We start from the raw sequence: 25,353 nt of genomic DNA, 5'->3' as shown, positions 1-25,353 counted from the left end.
TCATTTTTCTACATCTTCTTAAATTCGGGATCCCAGTTTGTTTCTCTATGTGAGCCTGAATGAGAATTTGACATGTGGAGTCCCATAGGTACCGTACAATATAAACCTAAAAAATACTGCCCCTTTCCATTTATTCCGAGAAAGTTTTGTCACCATGTTTTATTTTTTTCTTTAAGAGTTTTTTTCAGTACCAAGTCTGAATGGGCTACAATGATAATCAAATAAGTATCATCATTCATTACATCCCAACACCAATTAATACAACTGAAAGATAGAAAGAATTAGGAGAAGAGAAGAAAATGATAGGGATAAAAAAAGCAAACAAATGATGATAATTAAGGAATGAATCACGGACATAGAAAAGATAATGGCTGTGAATATAATTTGTTCACTAATTTATAATACATACTTTATTGAATGCTCCGTAACTTTATCTACAGCATCAAATCAACCTTAATCAAATCAAATTTAGACAAACAGACTGGTGCTTCAACACTTCTACAATGCATATCATGTAATGAATAGATTTAATCACTACCAAGTAGAGATTGGGCACCACTCAAAGATAGACTTCTATCTTTATATTAAGAATCTGTTAAATTTATTAGATTTTTTTGTCAATGTTGTAAAAATTAACAAAATTACATTGAATGGCTGCAAAATATCACACTCCTTTTTCAAAACGTTCTGGGTAAGTAAAGCAAGAAAATCTTAAGCTGCGTATTGTTATAACCACAGAGCTACAATTTCATGACTTAAAACTACTCAAGAAAGTGAACAGGCTACATGAAATAAGATGGCTTTTCATAATCTGTACATGTATTGAAAACAACAACATTGTATATTCATGATAATTATCATAAAAACAATTGATAAACAATTGATTTCATTAAGTATCTTGAAAAACTAATTGTAAATGTGGATCTCACTGCAGAATTAACCTGCTTAATCCAAACTTGAAAGTTAGTGCTTCTAGAACAGTGACTTTAAGAAGGATAATTCATATCACATAGAGGTTCACAGTCATAATAAAAATATAAATGAAAAAAATAATACATGCACACAAATTATATATTATAGGGATGCCAGTATTCATTGACAATGATTATTTAATACATTAGTAACAACTACAATGATATGTAATAAAACATTATCTAGAGTGAATATAAATTCCAGATAATAATATAATTCATGAAAGAATTACAAATATAAGAATTCACGATCTCTGATTATGGTAAACATCTAAAACTTGACATTTTGCCTTGACAATAACTCAAAGGTCACAAGTTTGAAATCAGCGATACATGAATTCTTTGTTAAGAGACAAAACACAATCACAAACCAAGGCATTATTTAACGAAAGTGTCATAGGGAAAAGTTCATTGACATTTCATTGAGACATGAGGTGTCGACAAACTTGGACTTATGATGGCTTCCACAAAATGATGCCCATGTGATCAACCTTTTAAATAACTACGGTAGCTTCTGGCATAAAATATTTGTAAAGGTCACAAAATTCCACTTCAATTTTTATACACCATTCCTATAAAATATAACTCATTTTTGCTATGCTGTCTCTTAACAGAAAATAATGGAGTTACTACCCTCATCATTAAACACAAATTTTCTCCCCATTTGGAAAGAATTTATTTACATCCCGGATTTTTGCACCAATTCTTGTAGACTAACAACATTCTTACAAGTACATGTATATGTACACGTAGCAATCGTACATTCTACAGTATCAAAAAACACACAAGAAATATAACAATATTTATAAACAGAACGGATACAAGTAACTCATGCAATTAATACATCTCAAACGATAATTACAATATTCACAATATAAATGGATATCCAAAAATGTACAATCTTAAACATGATAAACGCAATCAAAAACTGAAAATTACACATGTCAATTGGCTAAAGTACTTTCTGATTTACACTAAAAACCAAGCTAACTTTTCTTTTTTTTCCTTTTCAATGTTTTGTTTAGAAATGATTTAGCAGCTGAGGGGAGCAGAAAAAAGTTTATACACAGACGAGCTCACAGACGTTGGATGCGAAAAAGGAGAAGCAAATAAGTAGTTATTCCTGAAAAGCAGAAAAAGTCAAGATATCACTTAGGTAAAAATACTCTTTTTGTTTTGTCGAAGCAAAGACTTGTTTTTCTGGTCACAATTATAATTTTGTTTTCTTCTTCTTTTGTGTCTATTTCAAATTGATGATTAATTTAAACATTAACGCTGGGTAAAATATCTTTGGCTTAACTGTCTGCAGAATTTTAATCAAATGGAATGTACATCTTTCAAAACACAAACAAAATTTTAAGGCACAGCAGAATATTTCAAGACAAATTTAAGTAGTTTATTGACATTTTTTCCTAGTACCTGTGACCATCTTATACATTTTGCCTGTGGTTTCTTATTTTCCTATCAGTTTATTTTTCTGGTACTTAAGATCTGTGATCTTGTGTTCGATGCGAAGAATATTATCAAACAAAAAATGCTAGATTGATCCATTTCCATTCCTGTTCCATGTTCCGAAACATCAGTGAAAGAATTGAAATTTTTGTTTCACTAACTATTTTCTTTCTTTAGAAATATAAATAATTCTGTGGCAGTTTTGGATGATATACCTGTAAATGAAGCTGTACACAATGTTATAGTGCAGGGTGGAACACAAGCAGTAGCCAGACACACCCATAGCCAACCAATCAAAGTCTGCATTGCACGCCCTTGGTCCTATCAATTGATAACATTTCAAAATATAAAGAAACTGAACTTGAAAGATATGTTTTCTTGTTCTACCTTTTTTTCTTTTTCAGGGGTTGCCAAATATTTCAATCGTGTTTAGCTATTGAAAGTGGGAACATATCTTTTGATTAATATGCTAAAAGGTTACCCCAAAAAGGTTACCCCAAAAAGGATCCACAGAAATTTTGGAGAATGACCTGCATTCGCGAACAAGAACATACTAAGAGAAAAAACAAGATTAAATTTATTTATATATTAGATAAATATTTTGTGTTGCAAGCATGAATTTGTGATGGGCAGCAAGATTTGAATATATTTCACTAGGTAGCTTGAGCATCAGGAACAGTGCAAAACACCAACTCATTTACAATTTGCATCTTATAATTTTCTTGATTGTTTTTCCTTATTGAATTCCGCAAGCATTGCCAATTTGGCGATCAGCAGGATTTTTTCAAGCAGGGGTATAGGATAGACATGAAAGCACGTTTACAGAAAAATTGCTGGTTTTTCTTCTAAATAGATCATGTACAGTGTCTGATTAAAATCATCATCATTAGATAACTGGTGCATTTCAAAGCATATATGCCATTTAAATTATTGATATGATACCAAATTCTTGTGTACAGTTTTTCACACATTATCTAAAGTTACAACCTAAAGCATAAAAAGTTACAACCTAAAGCATAAAAAGTTGTTGCTCTTGAATAAACGTGATAGCATCACTCTGAATAACTAGCTTTAAACATAAAAATTGGTCACAGTAATAGGAACTCATACTCCTCTATCTCTAGGGAAATGGCGGAACTTGCGAGTTATGGTATAGGTGCAGACACAAACAAAAAAGCATAAATTGGAATTTTAAAGATTCTCTTCCTCTCTCATATTATGGCTACATCGTGCAGAGAATCTGGGTTTGTTTTTATTTTTTGTTCATTATCTTCCAAGAACCTAATGTTTAATACCGACAGACAATATGAAGTCCAGTTTTGTTTTCCTTGGAGCAGTCTTTCTCAGCTGTGCAACAATTATAAAGACCATTCTCCTTGTACTCCTTTCTTAGTCAAACATGCCTTTGTTACAACCTGTATATATCAATCACCTGTCTAGAAAGACCTCTTGGTTGCTTCAAATGATTTTCCAATACAGGTTTGACTGTACATCAACTGTATTTTCATGCCAATTTCATCTTGAAGGAAACAAACGTGTAATGACCATCCTTCCCTGAACCTGCTCAACATTTTCATCTATTTTCATCATTTCATCTATTGAGAACTGAAAGGGCATTAACACCTCATACTTGAACGTATATTCATTTGAGTTAATCCATTGTCAATGGCCCCATTTCACAAAACTTGTCATCAGGGACAAATGACAGCTTTAGTTATAAGCTACTGAAATCCTTGCTTCTGATTGGTTATCAGCAGGTTCATCACTGCTTTTTGTCATTTGTCATTGAAAAAAGGCTCTGTGAAACAGGTCCCAGGTGGTTCCTGTATCAAAACCTAAAGGGATGAGAGAACTGGGTAGTCTGGGGGTTAATACTCTTCTAGTGCTCAATGGATGATCTGTCGTTGTGACAGGACTTTCAAAAGTGTTCTGGATAAAATCATTTTCTGCTCTGTCTGGTAGGTCTTGAGATGCCGAATCAATGATGCGGAGAGGATGTAGTACCGTACAATGATTATTTACAGAGCTTGTGAATCACGCTCACACCAAGATGGAGGAATAGACAACAACATCGTTTTCGTTTTTAGGAACATGTTTGTCGGTGTGGCCCGCCTTGTGTGACAGGTCTAAATCGGCGTAGAGCATGCCTTGTGGCTCATTCTGAAATAAGAGAATGAAATAAAAACAATTACTATGGCAATAACATAGAGTGATTATAACAAAAATAATAAAAGTAATAGTAATAATAATATTAATACTAAAATAATAAGAAACAGATCAAAGAAGAAGAACGAGAAGGAGGAACAAAGAAGAAGAAGAAGAAGAAGAAGAAGAAGAAGAAGAAGAAGAAGAAGAAGAAGAAGAAGAAGAGGAAGAAGAAGAAGAAGAAGAGGGAGAAGAAGAAGAGGAAGAAGAAGAAGAAGAAGAAGAAGAAGAAGAAGAAGAAGAAGAAGAGGAAGAAGAAGAAGAAGAGGGAGAAGAAGAAGACGAAGAGATAAAGAAGAAGGATAAGAAGACAACTTCAAATCATTATAACATCACCATTAGAATTCAAACCAAAAAAGAAATGTGCACCAAACCACTTCCTGGGCAGTATGCCTTAATTCTCTACTACACGCATGTGCATCATCCCCATGCATGCATGCATGCAGGGCATTAAGACATTCAACAAAATCCAACCATTACTGATTTTACCACCCTCCCAGGTCTTGCATCCCTCTCCCGGGTTCAGGGTGGCACATTCATACAAATGCATGACAACGAGACAGACAAAGGTGCAGTGCGTCGCATGATAATGCAGAACTACATGTTTGGATGGATACATTGAGCTGGAAGCTGATTCCCTTTGATTAACATCTAGATTAGAGGTAATCAAACTTGTATTTTGTTTGAAGTTTATTTTTCATGTTTATTTATTGATTATTTTTGCTAATGCACACACGATGATGAGCACAGTATTATGTAATAGTTTGTGGAATGAAGAAAACCAACATATATGTACATATCTGCAGATCTTTCTAAACAGTTTCTTATTTCGACATGTACTAAACACCCTTAGTGGGGGATGGGGTGAAGACGGTGTGCTAAAAAGCACCAAAACGTAAAAACTTGAATTTCTCGTTTGTATTATTTATGAATCGGAGCAAGCTATTGGTAGACGTACATCCACCACAATAATCTAACAACTCCCCCCCCCCCCAAAAAAAAAAACACCTCCAGGGGGGCGTTTCACAAAACTTGTCACCAGTGACAAAAGACAGTTTTTGTTATAAGCTACTGAAATCCTTGCTTCTGATTGGTTATCAGCAGATTTGTCACTGAGTTTGTCATTTGTCATTGAAAAAAGGCTTTGTGGAATAGGCCCCAGGTCAAAACAAAACAACAAATCAAAACAACCAGCAAATCAAATTGGGTTTATATCACAAGGAGCTGTCAAGATACATTATGCCAAAATCTAGGAATGATCATTCCCTCCCCCCCAACCCCCCCCCCCCTCCTGAAATAAAAATATAGATACGCCACTGCTACACTACATGTAGTTCTTGCATGATTGAAGGGCTAGCGTTCTAAACGACAAGTATACACATATCACTGCATTCAATTTGCCCAAATTCTGCAAGCACAAACATCAACTACCTTTAATTTTTTTAAATCAATCAATTTTTGTCCCAATAACCAAGGTTACAATAGCTTCAGACTCAAACTGACAAATTCCACCACTATCATTAGAAACAAAAATACAATCAAGCTTTGACGAACACTTGGCAGGGCAGGTAAATTTATGACCATGAAAATCAGAAGAAAAAAGGGTGAACAAACCTTCAATGCCAGTTTCTTTTTTAGTGAAAGCAGAAAAGAACCAGAGAACACATTTTGAGAAATGTTTAGAAACTTTTAAAAAGGTTTCCAGTATTTTCATCCCACAAAAGAAAGCTTATCCAAAAACAGGATCCCAATTTAGGAAAGCAAGCATGATAATTTTTTTTTTAGCAATTCATGACAAACCCACTTAATTCTTTATGGGGGGGGGGGGGGGCATGAAAAGATAATTAACCAAAAATTACATGTACAATGTACATCTATGGGAGAAATGTTTCTTTTATTTGAAGAAAAAGGGAACTGATGTAAATTTCATGCTTGATCAAGTAGCCATGCAGTGATGGTAATTTAGACGTGACAGAACACAGAGCATGATAGTAAATGAGTGAGCGGGGTACATGCAGATAGTGGGGCCGTGTCAGGAGTACCTCATGCAAGCTATGCCACCTGATATCCAGCATTAGATGCCCCTCTCTGTGAAGTCTTCTGATCGCATTAAAATAAAATGGACACTCTCCAATCAGGCCGAATCAAAATGCATCATTCATTCACATTCTGGGGAGTGTGTCACAAAGACTAAGATCGACTTTAAAGGTAATACAAAGTTTTGGTATGGGGTCATAAATTTGGTTCAAATGAAATGGTCAAGATATTGATTTAGCTATAAAACAATGTTATTTGACTAAAATCGACCGATTTGCTATTACCGTTTGGAATATATATATCACAACTGCATATTCTGAGATTTCCATGGTCGCAGCTACCATCGTTTAGCCGTAGGCGCTATTTGAAATTTATTAACATTTACTGAAGGCACCGGTAAATTTTTATATTCAATTTTTCTCAAAAGCAGAAGTGTTTTAGGGGCTAATTTTTTTAGTGTTTATAATACATCTATATGGGCATCCAAATTTATCAAAATTGTAAAGAATCACTATCCACCTAATTTTCAAAATTTACCAAAACTTTTTAATACCTTTAAGATGGACCTAACTATGGCAGGCCATTCATGCCACTGTTTTCTCTACCATTTACTGGCATTGGTCTCTCAAGAAACGTACAAATCATGGTCACAAATCTACAGAATTTACATATTTTATAGTTCATTATTGATTGTTTTTTATCTAAAGATCATTATGGTAAAAGCAAACAGTGGCATGAATGGGGCCTGCAGTAATTAAGCCCAAGTTAAAGTCGATTTTAATCTTTGTGAAACACCCCCCTGAAATGCACCTTAGAACCAAATTCCATGCCATCATATAGCATTAAAATCCTTAACTAATTGATAAAAAGGGGATTCTTCATATAAATCAGAAAAAATACTGGGTTTTTTGTTAGCTGAGCTTTGTTAGATCCACTGGCCGCTTGTCTCTCAGTTCTATTGGTCTTATATCCTACATCATACAGTGACCCCTAACCCCACTCTAAAACTAACTGGAATTAAGAGCAAACTTGTAGAAAAGCTCAACAAGTCACATTGGTCTTAAACGTTAAAGGACCAAAGAGAGATTAGAACTATACAGATGCCCCCCTACTCAAATTGTAACATTGAGAGTTCATAAAAGATATTTTAAAATCACAACTAGAAGTAATATACCTTTTTAGAAACATTACAATATTTCTTTGCAATATTTAGCGATCAAAATTAAGTATTTGGAAGTACAAATTCCACATTCTGTGGATACAACAGTTAAGTGTCTCCCGTCATCTTTATATTTTAGCAATAAAATAAAAATCTAAGAATTTGTAAGAGTTAAAAGAAAAGGAAATCTGTCTACAGAGTGTTATATACTCATTGATATGGGGGGTGTTTCACAAAGATCCTAAGTAGAACTTGACTCTAAGTTGGACTTTAAAATTATAGAGAGCCATTTGTAGCCTTAAAATGAAATATATTCAAAAGCAGAAATTCAAATATTTTAGACTTTCATAAATTCCACATCAAGGACATGAAATCTCCTTGATAATAGAAAATATGAGCGATTTTAATCAATATTTTATGCCTTTTAAATAACTTTTACAAAATATTTTCAAAGATGCTAACGGCTTTCCATAATTTTTAAGTCCAACTTAAGAGATAAGTTCAACTTAGGATCTTTGTGAAACGCCCCCCTGGACATGTTATTTACTATGATAACAACTGCCAAACAAGGGTGCTTCAAAATTATGTTTTCTTTTTAAAGGAAGACGAGTGGTTCCAATTTTAAGAATTACTTTTGAGAGGGCAAATCTTGAAACAAGGAAATGCGGCACACTTATTTTCAATGTGTTCAAATCTGTTAAAGGTAATACAAAGTTTTGGGAAATTTTGAAAATTGGGTGGATAGTGATTCTTTACAATTTTGATTTGGATGCCCCTGTGGATGTATTATAAGCACTAGAAAAATTAGCCCCTAAAACACTTCTGCTTTCGAGAAAAGTTGAATATAAACATTTACCGGCGTTCCCAGTAAATTTTGAAAAATTTCAAATAGTGCCTACGGCCGTACAATGGTAGCTGCGACCATGAAAATCTCAGAATATGTAGTCGTGATATTTAATTTCCAAACGGGAATAGCTAATCGGTCGATTTTAGTCAAGAAACATTATTTTATAGCTTAATTAATATCTTCACCTTTAGAGGGAGCTATACAACATAAACAGTTTATTATTTATAATTTCATAACTTTAAACTCGATTTCTACGGCGACAACGATCACTGAATATTGTAGGATCGAATATGCTTCTAATAATGTTCATTTGAACCAAATTCATGGCCCCATACCAAAACTTTGTATTACCTTTAAGAAGAGGATAAAGATCGATGGACAGACCACTTGAAAAAAACATTGAAGTTTCAGTTTCCATGAAAATAGTTCCTTAACTCTCTCTTGTTTGAAGTGGAATTTATTACGGAATGTTGAGTTTAAAACTCTTGTAACCTTTCAGACTAAAAGATTGGTGTCCACTATCATATTCAGTGCCCCATGCGTTTAATGCTCTTATGCTTTATGTCTGAGCCCTGCCCTAGACACAACCATAATTGAACATTTCTTCTGTTCCGTAGGATGGTTGAGTCCATCAAAAACACATCCTGAATAAAAATATTGCAAATGTCCAATGGCAAATACGACAGTGTAGGCAAAATATTCTTCTACATATCCTTCTACATATCCTTATCCAAATTTGGACCTGCATTGAGAAATATTATATTACTTTGTTGATGCAATACAATATCTATTTCATCATTTTCCATAGATAAAAGTCTGAGTCATCTCTAGTTTTGTACTCAGCAGGTTAACCTCCAATGAGAACAGAACAGAAATTGGGGGAATTTAAAAATTCATATGAGGATATATACTCTTAAGGATCGTTCAGATGAGGGGCGGTAAACCACCCCCAAAAAGCTGTTACGGTTTTATTACACGTAAATGAATGTCAACTGCACATAACAAAGGACTAGCGCGTATTCACATAGCTCTGTGTTATTACATACAGAAATGTGGAGCGCATTACACTTTACGTCATCATATGTTTGGTCACATGATGCTATGTTGACCAATCACTGAACAGGATTTCATTGATCAAAAATATAATGAAATCTATAGCCATCACTATCTGTCCTACATGATGTGCATGTGAATGGGCATAACTTTAACTGGTTACGTTCTAAAGTTCTGTCAGCATGCCCCATGCACCCTAATGCAGGAATGATGCACCGTTTTTTTTTTACAGGGCTACCACTGACAAATACAAGGGGGTGTTTCACAAAGATCCTAAATGGAACTTAACTCTAAGTTGGACTTAAAAATAATAGAGAGCCATATGAAGCCTTAAAATAAATACATTCAAAAGTGAAAAAATAAGTATTTTAGACTTTTTATAAAATCCACATCAAGAACATGAAATCTCCTTGGTAATAGAAAATATGAATGATTTGAATCAACATTTTATGCCTTTTAAAATACATTTTACAAAATATTTTTGTAGATGCTAACGGCTTTCCATAATTGTTAAGTCCAACTTAGAGATAAGTTCAACTTAGGATCTTCGTGAAACACCCTCCAGGTATGATTGTAAATGAGCCACATGCCATGTCACTCGTAATCTTTTAACAATATTTCTATTATAGATGAAGGAAGGAATGTGTGGACTTCAAAGAGAATCTCGGAATGACTTTTCATCAGCATCAGGGAAGAGATTAGACTTCAGGAATAAGAGGCTTCTTCATCTACAGAGCAGAGGGCAGAGGTTATGTCAAGGGTGCACAAGAATAAGTATTAAGAACCCCCCCCCCCCCCCCCCCAAAAAAAAAAAAAAAAAAAAAAAAAAAAAATAGAATAAATTAATTAATACAAATAAAATAAAAATACAACAACTTGGGTTCAAATTAAACCCAGGTGGATGACTGAAGCCTGCATTGTCAACATACCCCTCCCCTGTATCATGGACGCAGGCTATGTTAATGTTAAGTGGCAAACACTTTGTCCCTCGGATAGGATGTTAAATAGAGGCCCCGTGTAGAGGAGAGTCACCAGCTTTGCATGTTAAGAACCCACTGCACTGCTCATATAAGAGTAGGGGAAAACCCCGGTGTAGTGGTCCCCATGCACACCCCCAATCAGTTATGCAGAGAGGCGAGACCAAAGGGTAAAAGTGATTCATTTCGCTTTTGCCTCCCAGGCACAGGTGAAGCCAAATACTTAATAGTTTGCCATCCATGTTCATAAGGTATGTAGAAGCAGTTTTCAGCCCTCAAATCAGTACTAGGCAGTAGGCAATCCATTATCTCTGTTGGGACATAAACTTCTTTAATTCCGTTCCAAATTTCATCATGCAAGAAATAAACGCATGATACCACATACTTCTGATCGACACAATGCCTGCATGCATGACGTTTAAAGGGCACTGTTTACCAAAGCCAGAAAGATTTAAGTTTTCTCTCAAAACGCCCGTTAGTGACGGGGGTAGCTATAATAAGAATTTCCCTTTTTACGATTATCCAGAACAAAGATAGCGTACGCCGTCTGTGCACCAGGCAAGAGGAAAATAGTCGGAAATGTTAAAAAAGTGGGTAAATGCATGAAATATATTTTTTGAAAGATGATAGCTTATTGGAGGTACTTGACTTGTGCAGAGTTACAGAGAGAGGGAAAGAGAGAGGGAGAGCAGTGTAGGTAATGCAAAGGAAAGATTCTCAAATTTGCATAGATTTTTCAATTATCTTCAAACTTCATGCAAATGTTCATCAAATTCATTTATCAGTAATTTAATCTAAATTACTCTGACTTCAAATCATCATAACAGATCTAAATGTTGTTGCACATGCCACATAAGGTAATGATATTATTTTATCAGAGTCGGAACAATCCAAATTTGTTCAAAGAGCAGAGGATTACAGTCTACCCCTTTCAGGTCAGGATTTATTTCTAGCGCAAAACTGATCACATATTGTTCTTCAAATTAGCAACATTAACATTTTTCTTTTATTGCTACCTTGTTACATTAAATATAAAGCCTCTAACACAATATATATGTATATATATGAAAGAATGTTGTTGAAAAATTGCCAACTTTGATTGAAAAACAATGATTTTTAAATCGCTCAATCTGTTGCCAATTTGAGGATTTTTTAAAGATTAATTTCCTTTAAAAAAATTCCTGTCATGGAATGCAATAGTGTCATGAAACAAAAATGGATGCGGTGTATGCAGAAATTTTAAAATATTTTGTTTAGGGCTCTTAATCAAAAGTCATTTAAATGGCTATTTTAGATGATCTACCAGTAAATTTATTAAAGATTCCTACTGTATCCTGTTCTGTTAGAACGACAGATGAGTCAATATATTCAGTTCAATTCATTTGTCCATTTTTTAGGAAATACTGATGTGGGGTCTACCGTGGCATCCGGTGCTTGGGGATCTTTGGATAAGTACTAGAACTCAGACCATACTATGTGCACCATCTCCACTTCCTACAGAGCATCTAATTCCCCGGTTTTTCCCTAGGAAGTTCATTTGATCAGTTGTTTGTAACCCTGGGTCTAGAGGGCAGTGAAGAAGGGATGTCTTTTATTTTTCTTTTTTACAGTTTTAATGGTTCAGATATTAGCTCTAGTTGCTGAGAAGCCAGTTATACCTTGCGCAAACATCATTCGACGTCACTCCTGAAGCATGATGCATTATGGGTAATTTGTATGTAGTATTTTTCAATTTCTTTGACTATTGCAGAATCTCAATGCAGCTGTTTAGATGCAGTGATGTTCATAAACCATCTCATATCAAATAACATCAAAAGAAATCAAACCAAACCAAACTGTGACACAAGAGGGCTAAATTGAAAACCTACCCCAAATAAGTTTGAATTAGCTTCTACTACACCGGAATCTGAAAGTCACAATGCAATTCGCTGCAGTTAGGAAAACACTGAACTTTCTACTGGTAATTATGCCATTTTCGGTATCGGTACTCCATTAAAAAAAGATAAAGAGAAAGAAATTACAGAATTGAGGCTCATATTACTAGATGGCACTTGCAAGGCAAAGTTCTAGAGAGTTGTAAGTTTTGAATAAGTGTGCACCATAAATTTGACATTAGTTATGAAATACAGAAAAATAGTGAGCTAACCTTTTCTATACTACACAGCTTTAAGTGAACAGGTAAGTACCATGCATAACTTGCCCAGACATTTAACATGTGTACTACAATTAATGCTCGGACAAACACTACATTGAATGGCCTTTTTTCCCCTTCCAGAAGCAAAAGAGATGTACCGTTCCCTAACTCTTGGGATGGTAATTCAGGGGGTTAACACTTTTAAACAAGAGGTCTGATGCACATGTAGGCCCTGAGCAATTACAAGGAGAGGGCCATCAGTTTCCATGTGCAGAAGGCCATAATTCGCTGACACCAGACTTGGTGAAAATACCATTAACGGGTGCACAAGTCTGCACACAGCAAACTGGAACTCCTGTCTTTAAGAGATGACTTTTCCATACAGGGGAATGGGTGGAAAATGCAAAGCATTACATAAGGGCCGGTTGGTCATAAAACTGAAGGCTAATCCTGGTGACTGGCAACACCTATTATTGGGTAAACACCCAAATGGTGTTGAATTCCCCATGAGAGCCCACTACTTTGCGTCTTTAAATCTGGACCCCCATGCACAAACGAGTGGAGTAGAGCCTTCAGTGATTGTCAGTCAAATGTGATGATTAAAGGCCCACTGTACTACTTGTAGCTACTTGCTCCCTCTATAGCAACCCTCCTGGGTGGTCTAGTCCCTCCTAGCCAAACAAGTACAGATGAGCTTTAAAGCCTAAATATACTCTGGGCCTCTGGCACATTTGCTCTGCATTACTTCCCAACATCTACCAAATACATACCTTCAACCCTGCACCCAACGCTATACGTCACCCTAACAACCTAACCCTAATTCTAACCTAACGCCCAGTCATAACTCTAACTCTTTGTCTTTGACAGAATGATAAGGCCTAGAGATAATTTGATCAGAGGCATGTCTCAGACCACCAATTTGACTGATCAGAGATCTATGCATATCTGACAGGATTTGAAAATGGCAAAGTGTCCTTCTGAGAGCGAGGCTTAATGGAACACAGCGCTATTAGATGCCCATCCATCATATGTAGGGTTCAAGCACCAGGATTGAAGGGACTTTAGACAAATATCTGAACAAATATGACCAAATTGGATTAGTTGGGAGGATTGGAGGTGGTGGGATTGTGTGTTTACCTGGCCTGGTCCACTCCCTCTATCAGGGGCATCCCCTCCTCTGCCTCCGGATGGTTTCTTATCTACCATGGCGTACCTGAGAGAGAGAGAGAGAGAGAGGGGGGAGGGAGAGGGGGGAGGGAGGAAGGGAGGGAGAGAGGGAGAGAAAGGGAGGGAGAGAGAGAGAGAGAGAGGGCGGGTGGGGGGGGGGGGGGGGGGGGGGAGGGGGAGGGGGAGAGGAATAGAGGGAGAGGTGAGGGAGAGTGAGAGACAGTCAGAGAGGGGGAGAGGGAGGGAGATAAAGAGAGAAACAGATTGAGGGAGAGAGTGAGAGACGAAGGAAGAGAAGAGAAAGAGAGAGAGAGTAAGAGTAACAAAGAGAGAGAGAGAGAGAGGGAGAGAGAAGGGGGAGAAAGGGGGGGGGGGGGGGAAAGAGGGGCAGGGGATTCATGGATAGAAAGAAGGAGCAAAATTATAAATCTAGAACATTGTGCATTCATGAGCTTACAATCAATTATTTTGTATACTTGTAGTTCAATATTTTTTACATGTATTGGGGGGGGGGGGGGGGGTATCTCTCACTTTTCTTTCCTTTTCCTTTGTTCTTTTTCTTGCGCTTAGAAACATTAGTATTAAGCACTTTATAAATATATTGAATTATTGTATTATCATTTGATGTGTCCTTTCCTTTTTATCATTTTTACTCCAACGTATTGAATACAACAAGCAATCAATTTCAGCTACATTTAACACCGCTGCTTTTCAAGTTAAACATATATATATTTTCATTCACATCAAGGTAAGTTATTCAAACTTTCACCTCTGTGCTTAAAATTTCATCATTTCCTTGAGAGAAACTTGCTCTTAAGCTTTAGATTTCTCATTAAACAAATTAATATACCTTACTTTAAGAATCTTTTCTTATCTTGTCATCTGATAACGGTTGAAAGTGAAATCGTGTTTTTAACTATGCCTGCAAAAACTGCTTTAATATATGAGGCTTAATTGTTTCTATAGGCGCTCGGGGACGTTACATCCTGCTATGACCCCCAAGGCGCGACGCGCATAGCAGTCAATATATCTATTAGTGAATAAAACCCCTCACACTGGTCACTTACATATCTTGATTCGGGTTATCGTTTGTATGCTGGATAGAGCCATGGCCTCTCGGAGCAGCTTCAGGTTTGGTCTTCTCCTAAAATGATGCAACAAAAGAAGAAACAACATTTCATGAAAGTACTGTAAAGCTGATACTCAAGCAAACGACGAGAGAGATCTGGGGGGTGTTTCACAAAGATCCTTAGTCGAACTTATCTCTAAGTTGGACTTAACAATTATGGAAAGCCATTAGCATCTATGAAAATATTTTGTAAAATTTGTTACAACAAAAGGTATCAAATGTTGATTCAAATCATTCATTCAAACCTTCAATTGATGAATGTTTTCAATCTGCACGAAATGATCTTTAAAAACAATTCTATCTGATCAGTGTATTACTGTTGTCGTCTTTTTGTCCCTTTTTCTAAAACTAACTTTTGTATTACCCTGTCATTTCTAGATTTATGTGCGCCTTGGGTGCCACTTTAGGCAAGATATGTGGGTCTATTCAAATCTAGAATTCTGCATCTAATTCTATTTATCGCAGCTACTTAAATTCGCCTTCGAGCTAAATTTCATGAAACTCATGACACAAAAACCCTCACAAAAATAATGGTTTATACAGTAGACAACCCAGGAATGAACACAATGTAATATAGTGAGGGTAAAGGAAGATAGACCATCGGGCAATTTTATCTTCTGACAATGACAATATATGCATCTTTGACAAATTTAGGATTAGGTTTAGGGCAACGAGGTAGGGTTTAGGCATGTGAGGATAGGGTTATGGTTAGGCTTCATATATGTAGGTAGAGTCAATTTTATCATTTTGCTCCTGTATTTTTGTCACAAACACAAAGATAGCCCAAATCTCCAGAAATTGTCTTGAGAGAACAAAACAGACAGATATAAGTGTGAGTACTTGCAACACAGAAGTTTGATACAACATTTATTTACAAAAAAGGATGGGTTTATTTTACCTGAATGCCTTATGTCTTGGAAAAATTGAGAATGGGAAAGAGGGAGGGGAGGGTTAGGGTTAGGGGTTAGGTATCCTACATTTAGTATTCATGAAGAGAATGATGGTTTGAATGCTGGCACATATTTTAAAAGGCAAATTATACAGAAACACTTTCTTTTTGGCTTTGGCAAAATTATGATTGAAATGGAATTACTTCAGTCTGTTAATGCCCTCCTGGCTCTCTGCGTATGAAATGTTCATGATTTATGACCTTCATTAGATCTGTGTATAGATACATCTAATGTATAGCATGAACATGATGCACAACTTTGCCTACTCTGAAAAGGTGAAAACTGATGAAAATGTTCATGCATGTATATGTACTTGAAATGAGATTATGGAAGAGCAATTTGTGATGGTCTGTTTGAAATTTAAACAGAAACAGCATTGTAATATGTGATTTTGAGTCTACATGATATGAAATGACATAAACTAGCTCAAAGAACTAAAATGAGCATAACCTTAAATTAGAAAGCTGATGTTGAACATGTAACTATGGTGATATTAACCTCCTGCTAGTGGCAAGATCAAATCTTTTTGAATATCAAGACGACCTTCCGACTAAAACTTCAATTCTAAAACAATTTATGACTCAGGAGGGTCTTTCCTCTTTAAAGGACCTATGATAATATATTATCCATGATATATTTTGAGTAGTGCCCCAAGGGAGAAGGCACTTTGGAGAAAAACAGAAATTAACAATATTTTTGTACACGACAAATGGGAAAGTTATCTGCGAATACGTCGCAATCCACTGACCAAATTAGCAATTTGAGATATCCAAAGGCTCATTGACCTTATACCTCAAACATTCATTACGTTCTTATTATTGGTCCGATTTATTTCAAACTAGTGCCATTCTTTTTATGTTATTTTTATGCTTTCATTTTGTGATTTGCATAGGCCTAGTGATCTCATATTTCAAACATTCATAACTTTCTTATTATTGGTCTGATTTATTTCATACTTTCCCTATTCTGTCTGTCTCATTTGTTTGCTTGGATTGGATTGCTAATAAAGAGCAGGTAAATTTCGTAATGAAATGACTATATTTGCACAGTAGATGATTTGCATGTGACATAATCCGACCAATGATACATTTGCGCTGTGGTTTACGATTTAGAATACTGGATATGACTACACGTTGACAATGCTATTGACATGAGCTGACAAATAGTAGTTGCATGTTGGTTTCTAAAGCTATGGTCACATTACCCAAAAGTAGCCTGCTCGGCGGCCGAGCGGCGAGTTTTTAACAAATTCTGCCCGGCGGCTGGCCGCCACCGAGCGGCGGCCGCCCAGGCACCGCTCGTTTTTAGGGCATCGCTCGGTCGCCGCTGAAGTTTTAGCGCGGAGTTAAAATTTGGGCGGCGCCTGCTCACTTTTCACTCGCCGCCCAAAATACGCTCGGTGCCTGGGCGGTCGCCGCCCGGGTACCGACCTAATTGCTGGGCGATGCCTAAATTCCAGCAGCGACCGAGCAGGCTACTGATCGGTCGGTCGCTGCTCAGATTTGTGACCATAGCTTAAAGCATGTGGAAATGGCAAGGTCACATTTGTACATGATCTGGTTTATTGCCGTTTGGTGTACAACCACTTCGTCTACTTCCCGATTGGTCTATTGATCTATTCCCATATTGTCTACACTCAGCTTGTCTACTATCCACATGGTCTCATAATCATTTAATTACAAAATCGTTTAATCATAACTAATAACTATAATTATATAATAATTAGACCTCACAGGTCACTGGGCATTTGACAAAGTGGGAATAAGAGTTAATGAACAATATACCAAAATTAGTAGTAGACTTATTGGAGATTAGACCAACTTGTAATCAGACCAAGTGGCTATTATCCTAAATGTCATTAGACCAAATTACAAGTAGACGAAATGATTATTAGACCAGGTAGATAGTACACAGGCTGGGTGTAGACCATATGGGAATAGACCAATTGGGTAGTAGACAAACTAGTTGCATGTAGACCATACAGCAATTCACCCCATGAACTGACCGATGACATGTTTGTGCTAGCTGTGGTATAAGTTTTGCATGTGAAAGGGGGAATAAGATCCCATACGTACCTCGGCGGTAACATCTTTTACACCATTTAATGGTGATTCAACATCCTGAAAGTCACATCAAAGTCATGATTTATTCCAAGTTTAACCTTCAGTTTCAAGATTAATTTTATGCCGTTTTCAATACTTGCTTTTTAAAATTGTTTTCTGTATGTTTTATCATTGCACAGGGAGACTTAATGTGCCATCAGACCTATCGATGTATATGAATGTTGGTAGTGCACAACCGTAGATTTAATGTTTGTATGCAGTACATTATGATATACACTCTATGGGAACAAGCCTGTGCGTGATGAAGGGAAGGTAAGGAGTGGTGCACAAGAAAAGCAGGGACTGTTCCCACTAAAAGTAAATCATGCAAGAATATGATAACAAGTTGAAAAAGAGTTGAAATAGTGAGGGAATCACAGCAAATTTGGGCCACCTGTTTTGTGAATGGTGTTCACATGTGTCCTGGTTAATAGTGGAATATCGACATGTACATTTACAGAGTACACATATTTATCATGGAAGTCTGCACTTAGATGGTTGATCCATTACTTGCTTGATTGATCAATTGATTGAACAATTGAACTGATTGAATGCTTGATCAATTATTTGTTAATTGATTGATTAATTGAATACTAAATTGATTGATTGAATAGTTGATGAATTATTTGTTGAATTGATTGATTGATAGAATACTAAATTGATTGGTTGAATGGTTGATCAATAATTTGTTTAATTGATTAATTATTTGAATACTAAATTGACTGATTGATTTAATAGTTGATCAATTATTTGTTTAATTGATTGATTAATTGAATACTAAATTGATTGATTGAATAGTTGATCAATTATTTGTTTAATTGATTGATTAATTGAATAATAAATTGATTGATTGAATGCTTGATCCATTACTTGCTTGATTGATAAATTGAATACTAAATTGATTGGTCGAATGCTTGATCAATTATTTGTTTGATTGATTAATTGAACAATTGAATTGATTGGTTGATCAATTATTTGTTTAATTGATTGATTAATCGAATACTAAATTGATTGATTGAATGATTGATCAATTATTTGTTTAATTGATTGATTGATTGAATACTAAATTGATTGATTGAATGCTTGATTAATTATTTGTTTAATTGATTGATTAATTGAATAATAAATTGATTGATTGAATGCTTGATCCATTACTTGCTTGATTGATTAATTGATTGAATACTAAATTGATTGGTTGAATGGTTGATCAATAATTTGTTTAATTGATTAATTATTTGAATACTAAATTGACTGATTGATTTAATAGTTGATCAATTATTTGTTTAATTGATTGATTAATTGAATACTAAATTGATTGATTGAATAGTTGATCAATTATTTGTTTAATTGATTGATTAATTGAATAATAAATTGATTGATTGAATGCTTGATCCATTACTTGCTTGATTGATAAATTGAATACTAAATTGATTGGTCGAATGCTTGATCAATTATTTGTTTGATTGATTAATTGAACAATTGAATTGATTGGTTGATCAATTATTTGTTTAATTGATTGATTAATCGAATACTAAATTGATTGATTGAATGATTGATCAATTATTTGTTTACATGATTGATTGATTGAATACTAAATTGATTGATTGAATGCTTGATTAATTATTTGTTTAATTGATTGATTAATTGAATAATAAATTGATTGATTGAATGCTTGATCCATTACTTGCTTGATTGATTAATTGATTGAATACTAAATTGATTGATTGAATGGTTGATCAATTATTTGTTTAATTGATTAATTGATTGAATACTAAATTGACTGATTGATTGAATAGTTATTTGTTTAATTGATTGATTAATTGAATACTAAATTGACTGATTGAATAGTTGATCAATTATTTGTTTAATTGATTGATTAATTGAATAATAAATTGATTGATTGAATGCTTGATCCATTACTTGCTTGATTGATTGATTGACTACTAAATTGATTGGTTGAATGCTTGATCAATTATTTGTTTAATTGATTGATTAATTGAACAATTGAATTGATTGGTTGATCAATTATTTGTTTAATTGATTGATTAATCGAATACTAAATTAATTGATTGAATGATTGATCAATTATTTGTTTAATTGATTGATTGAATACTAAATTGATTGATTTAATGCTTGATTAATTATTTGTTTGATTGATTAATTGAATAATAAATTGATTGATTGAATGCTTGATCCATTACTTGCTTGATTGATTAATTGATTGAATATTAAATTGATTGTTGAATGGTTGATCAATTATTTGTTTAATTGAATAATTGATTGAATACTAAATTGATTGGTTAAATGCTTGTTAATTATTTGTTTAATTGATTGATTAATTGAACAATTGAATTGATTGATTGAATAGTTGATCAATTATTTGTTTAATTGATTGATTAATTGAATAATAAATTGATTGATTGAATGCTTGATCCATTACTTGCTTGATTGATTAATTGAATGCTTGATCCATTACTTGCTTGATTGATAAATTGAATACTAAATTGATTGGTCGAATGCTTGATCAATTATTTGTTTGATTGATTAATTGAACAATTGAATTGATTGGTTGATCAATTATTTGTTTAATTGATTGATTAATCGAATACTAAATTGATTGATTGAATGATTGATCAATTATTTGTTTAATTGATTGATTGATTGAATACTAAATTGATTGATTGAATGCTTGATTAATTATTTGTTTAATTGATTGATTAATTGAATAATAAATTGATTGATTGAATGCTTGATCCATTACTTGCTTGATTGATTAATTGATTGAATACTAAATTGATTGGTTGATCAATAATTTGTTTAATTGATTAATTATTTGAATACTAAATTGACTGATTGATTTAATAGTTGATCAATTATTTGTTTAATTGATTGATTAATTCGAATACTAAATTGATTGATTGAATAGTTGATCAATTATTTGTTTAATTGATTGATTAATTGAATAATAAATTGATTGATTGAATGGTTGATCAATTATTCATTTGATTGATTGAGTGAACAATTGAATGATTGAACAATTGCTTGCTTGGTTCATAAAAGTACTTACCTATCATTAGAGTTTGCACTTAAGAATAATTTGTTGATTAATTGGTGAATTCAGATATTACCTAATTGATAGATTAAATAAATTCCATGTGATAACTGTCTGCACTGGCAGAGTGGTTGATATATATGTAAGTCAATTCAGCTATTATTTACTGTATTGATTACTTGATTGAATGTTAATTAACAAAAGAAAACAAATCTCTTTGTTTCTTTTCCTCCTGGTTGACGCCTTACCCTCTCACTGCCGTTACTGGATCCTACGGCGCTTCCAGCAGGTTTGCTTGATCCACTGCTCTTTGGTCTGAAGGTGAAAGATAAACACAAAGAAAAAAAGAAAAAATGACATTAATGAACAAAATACCTCAATGTTCATACACAAATATGAGCTTTAGACTATGCGTTTACTGTGTATGGTATCAATATGAGCTTGATCTACCACCCTCTGATCTGTAAGTAAAAAGACAGACACAAATAAAAAACAGATTAATCGAACAATAACAAACTACTTAAATGTTTATAACCCAATTTAACTCAAAGTCAACGATTATCCTGAGCATAATACAAAGAGCAATTCCATATAACATGTGCCATAAAGGCATATGACATACTTCTTCATTCTTACCGCTTCATTAATAAAAGAGAAAAGAAACAAACAATACAAAACAAAACAAAACAAAACGAAATAAATCAATTTGGTATAAAGTTCGCATGTAGACAACCGGTAGAAGTTTCTAATGATATGTACAACATACAATAAACAGCCATTAGTGCAGTGTGCATGCATTATGCAAGTAAATAATCATGCATCTACATTTTTCAATAATGCATTGTAAAGCATACATGCATGATATAGAGGGATTTTTCCATCAGCACTTAATGTATAGTTGTGCATGCCATTCGTGTTATCAGTAGGGGTAGTAACAGTGCATGTAGTAGTAGTAGTAGTAGTAGTAGTAGTAGTAGTAGGAGAAGAAGTATAAGTAGTAGGAGGAGTATTAGTGGTAGTAGTAGAAGTAGAAGTAGAAGAAGAAGTAGAAGTAGAAGTAGTAGTAGAAGTAGAAGTAGTAGTAGAAGTAGAAGTAGTAGTACTAGTAGAAGTAGAAGTAGTAGTACTAGTAGAAGTAGTGGTAGTGGTGGTGGTGGTGGTGGTGGTGTCAGTATTAAATGTAGTCCAACATGAATAAAAGAAGAAAAGTGAGTATGATTTTTATGTAGTGGTAACACACATAATATCATTATAAATTTGTTATTATTATACATGTATGACAAATAATTAAAGCTAAACTTTAGTACTGGTAATGCGATTGCATTGTGAAAGAAAAGGTGTGAAAGGATCAGAAACAGTTGATCATGTAGCATGTAAGTATTGGTGTGCACTGCAAGGTTCTGGAGTCATCAAAATCATAATAAATTTGACCGAGTCTTGGTAAAGTAACAAACACTCACATAGAAAGCTATATATGGGACAACACACATCGTGTCGGGGATGGTACTACCTTGGTTTCCTTGTCTTTCTATGCTCATTACTCAGCCAGTATACATTTTCTTCCAAAATTGTTTGGCACATGTCATTTATTTGTAATCTTGAACATTCAGTGTAAGTTTCGTTTGATTCTGTGAGAATTAATTTTTTTTTTTTTACCAGTACTGGAGTTTATCTTTAAATGTACAGTATTGGTACTGTAATTTTTCATTACTATGGTATAGTAGAAGACTAAAAAATCAAATTGAATCTACAACTGGAGTTCGAGTACATATACATGTATCTACATTATGTCCATCAATTTAAGACTACCAGTATATGTTTGGTTACATCGTACGGTTCATATATAATGCACCTGTACATATAGCCCCTTGTAATGGTATGATGGTTTCTTTCAGGCCATGTACATGTATCATTAATAGCAACACAATTATCATGTACATCATCTGTATAGAAGCAGATGTAGATGCATTTAATATAATACCATAATAATAAAAATATTAATAATAATGGTGACTTCTTATATAGTGCACATGTCCGTCGCGTTGTGACTTTACTGGCGCTGCCTTGATTATCAACCAGGCTTTTAATAGCAAGGCGGCCATAACGGTGCTCTAGCATTTCAAGGAATTAATTCCTGCCAGGTACAAATTTACTCCTTGTATAAAGGTTTAGGCTGGAGGATCATGTGATGCACTCCAATTCTCGTTGCCATGGTAACTAAAGTGCGCATCGTAATGGAGATGAGAAATTAGTATGAATTTTTGAGCATTTCTAATGCATCAGCACATCCTTGGTCATACTTCTCTCTGCATAATAAGCAATAGAAGCGTTTCCAATGCTCGCATGAAAAAGGTTTTTATTATTCTATCAGAGCCAGAAGGGTGTTAACTCTGTGGTGAAGTATATGAGTTAATGCCCATCCGGCTCTCAACAGAAAAAGCAGCAATCACTTAAAATCTGTATATAATTAGCAAAGTGCTTCTGCACCCTGTACATTCATTGAAAAAATGTAAAAACATGAATCAAAACATGTTGGAGATATGGAATAAAATTTTCTATAAATCTAATCAAGTGTCATTATATTATATAAATGCAGTAAAACATGAAAACTGCACTATCTATGTAATTGATGTTAGGTATAAGATAAATGTACATGTACATGTCGTTCATGTTTTTTTCTATTTCAGTTTGTTCTATTTAACATGTTTTTCTTTTTTGTGTGCTTGTAAAATATATTAATAAACAATGTTGTTTATAATTCAATGTATCTTTCCCATATGTTTCCGATACTGAAATACAGTGTATATATCACATGAAGTTTTATATTTCATTGTCTTGAAATATTTTGTTTAAAGATGCGCAGAATAAAACATATTGAACAATATTCCACTATGCCCCATCACCCTTGACCAAGAACGGAATATCCAAGATGGATGCCAGGGACGCTTAAGACAATGCTCATCAGCACTCAACATCTAAGGGCCTAAGGATATTTCATCTATAACCCGGCTACCCTCAAACGCAATGATGATGTACGGATGTGGAAAGAGCAGGGTTTCATTGTCAGTAATGTTACTTTTTCTTTGTTAGATGCCTTGAAAAAAGAAAGATAGTTTCTCATATATATATGTTATGTATTTGTACAATGGGTGACCAAAACAAATTTCCATGTATTCTTGTGAATTTGGATGAATAAAAAGAATTGAATAAAATTGAATAATCCCAATTGCTCCCAATTGTGGGTGGGAAATTCAAAATGGATGCCATGTACATCAATCAGCACAATGCTCATTATCATTCAGCTTCAAGGGGCCTAAAGGACTTTCTCTCTGTAACGCAGCTGCTCTCAAACCCATCCACGATGTCGACATTAGCATCGGATGTCATCCCTGCTATCTCAAATTCCCCGTTGCCATGGCGCAGCATCACCTTATTGATGCGGTCATCGTACAGCTCCAGGCTGGGTGTGGTGGATGTGTTAACCTTCACTGGTGCTTCATTCAATGCCAATTCACTTAATTATTGATGGTGAAAATGTGTTGACGTGATGAACACAGAAAAGAACATACAAAATTATACAACCAAAAGTCTTTAAATTGTTGAATTTGTAGATCCACATAACTCGAACCTTTCTCTTTTTATTTTGTTTGAAATTTATTTAATTCACTTTATTTTCAATCATCTCATATTGTGCGTGCAAATGTAAATAGCTTTTTGTTTGAGCATATTGATGAATTGTACTTGTTTCAGTGTATGTGCAGTTTTCATTCATCATCTCATGTAGTATATGGAGATACAAGCATCTTGTGTGATAAAACCAGATGGGAATGCCTTACACAATTCAACAAACTTGAAGAGAGTTCTAGATAAATCTTTTATTTCAACATGATGGAAATAATGATTTATCTCAGCATTTGGTATGCACAGATATCTTGTTAGATTAAAAAAAAAAAAAGATGCAAAAGCTTAAGAAAAAATAAAACTCTTCACATGAGACTATCTCAATATACAATAATTTACAAGCTTTGATGCCTTGTTGCCATGGCACAACATCACTCTAGAGGTGCGTTCATCAATAAAATAAATAAAGCTCTTACTTGGGTGGGGTGGTTATATTA

General features: G+C 34.4%; 1 protein-coding gene and 1 long non-coding RNA gene across 2 annotated transcripts in view; one reads left to right on the top strand and one right to left on the bottom strand.

The window, feature by feature from the left end:
- Positions 1–3,672: 3,672 nt before the first annotated feature.
- Positions 3,673–25,353, bottom strand: part of LOC105444985 — a 75,737-nt gene continuing 54,056 nt past the window's right edge. The window contains exons 7-11 of the mRNA XM_030978306.1: positions 21,484–21,550; positions 18,157–18,201; positions 15,070–15,146; positions 13,973–14,048; positions 3,673–4,583 (exon numbers count right to left, since the gene is read on the bottom strand). Of these exons, the coding sequence (XP_030834166.1) occupies positions 4,464–4,583; positions 13,973–14,048; positions 15,070–15,146; positions 18,157–18,201; positions 21,484–21,550 (385 nt within the window). The 3' untranslated portion in view covers positions 3,673–4,463. The remainder of the gene's footprint in view (positions 4,584–13,972; positions 14,049–15,069; positions 15,147–18,156; positions 18,202–21,483; positions 21,551–25,353) is intronic.
- Positions 5,170–10,522, top strand: LOC105444984. Its single transcript, XR_973241.2, has 2 exons — positions 5,170–5,290; positions 10,354–10,522. It is a non-coding gene; the product is annotated as an uncharacterized LOC105444984 (long non-coding RNA).

This window comes from Strongylocentrotus purpuratus, unplaced genomic scaffold (genome assembly GCF_000002235.5).
Source record: "Strongylocentrotus purpuratus isolate Spur 01 unplaced genomic scaffold, Spur_5.0 spur5_scaffold_1, whole genome shotgun sequence".
NCBI classification, from domain to species: Eukaryota; Metazoa; Echinodermata; class Echinoidea; order Camarodonta; family Strongylocentrotidae; genus Strongylocentrotus; species Strongylocentrotus purpuratus.
The sequence above is the reverse complement of the archived record's forward strand: the minus strand, read 5'-3'. Positions and strand labels throughout refer to the sequence as shown.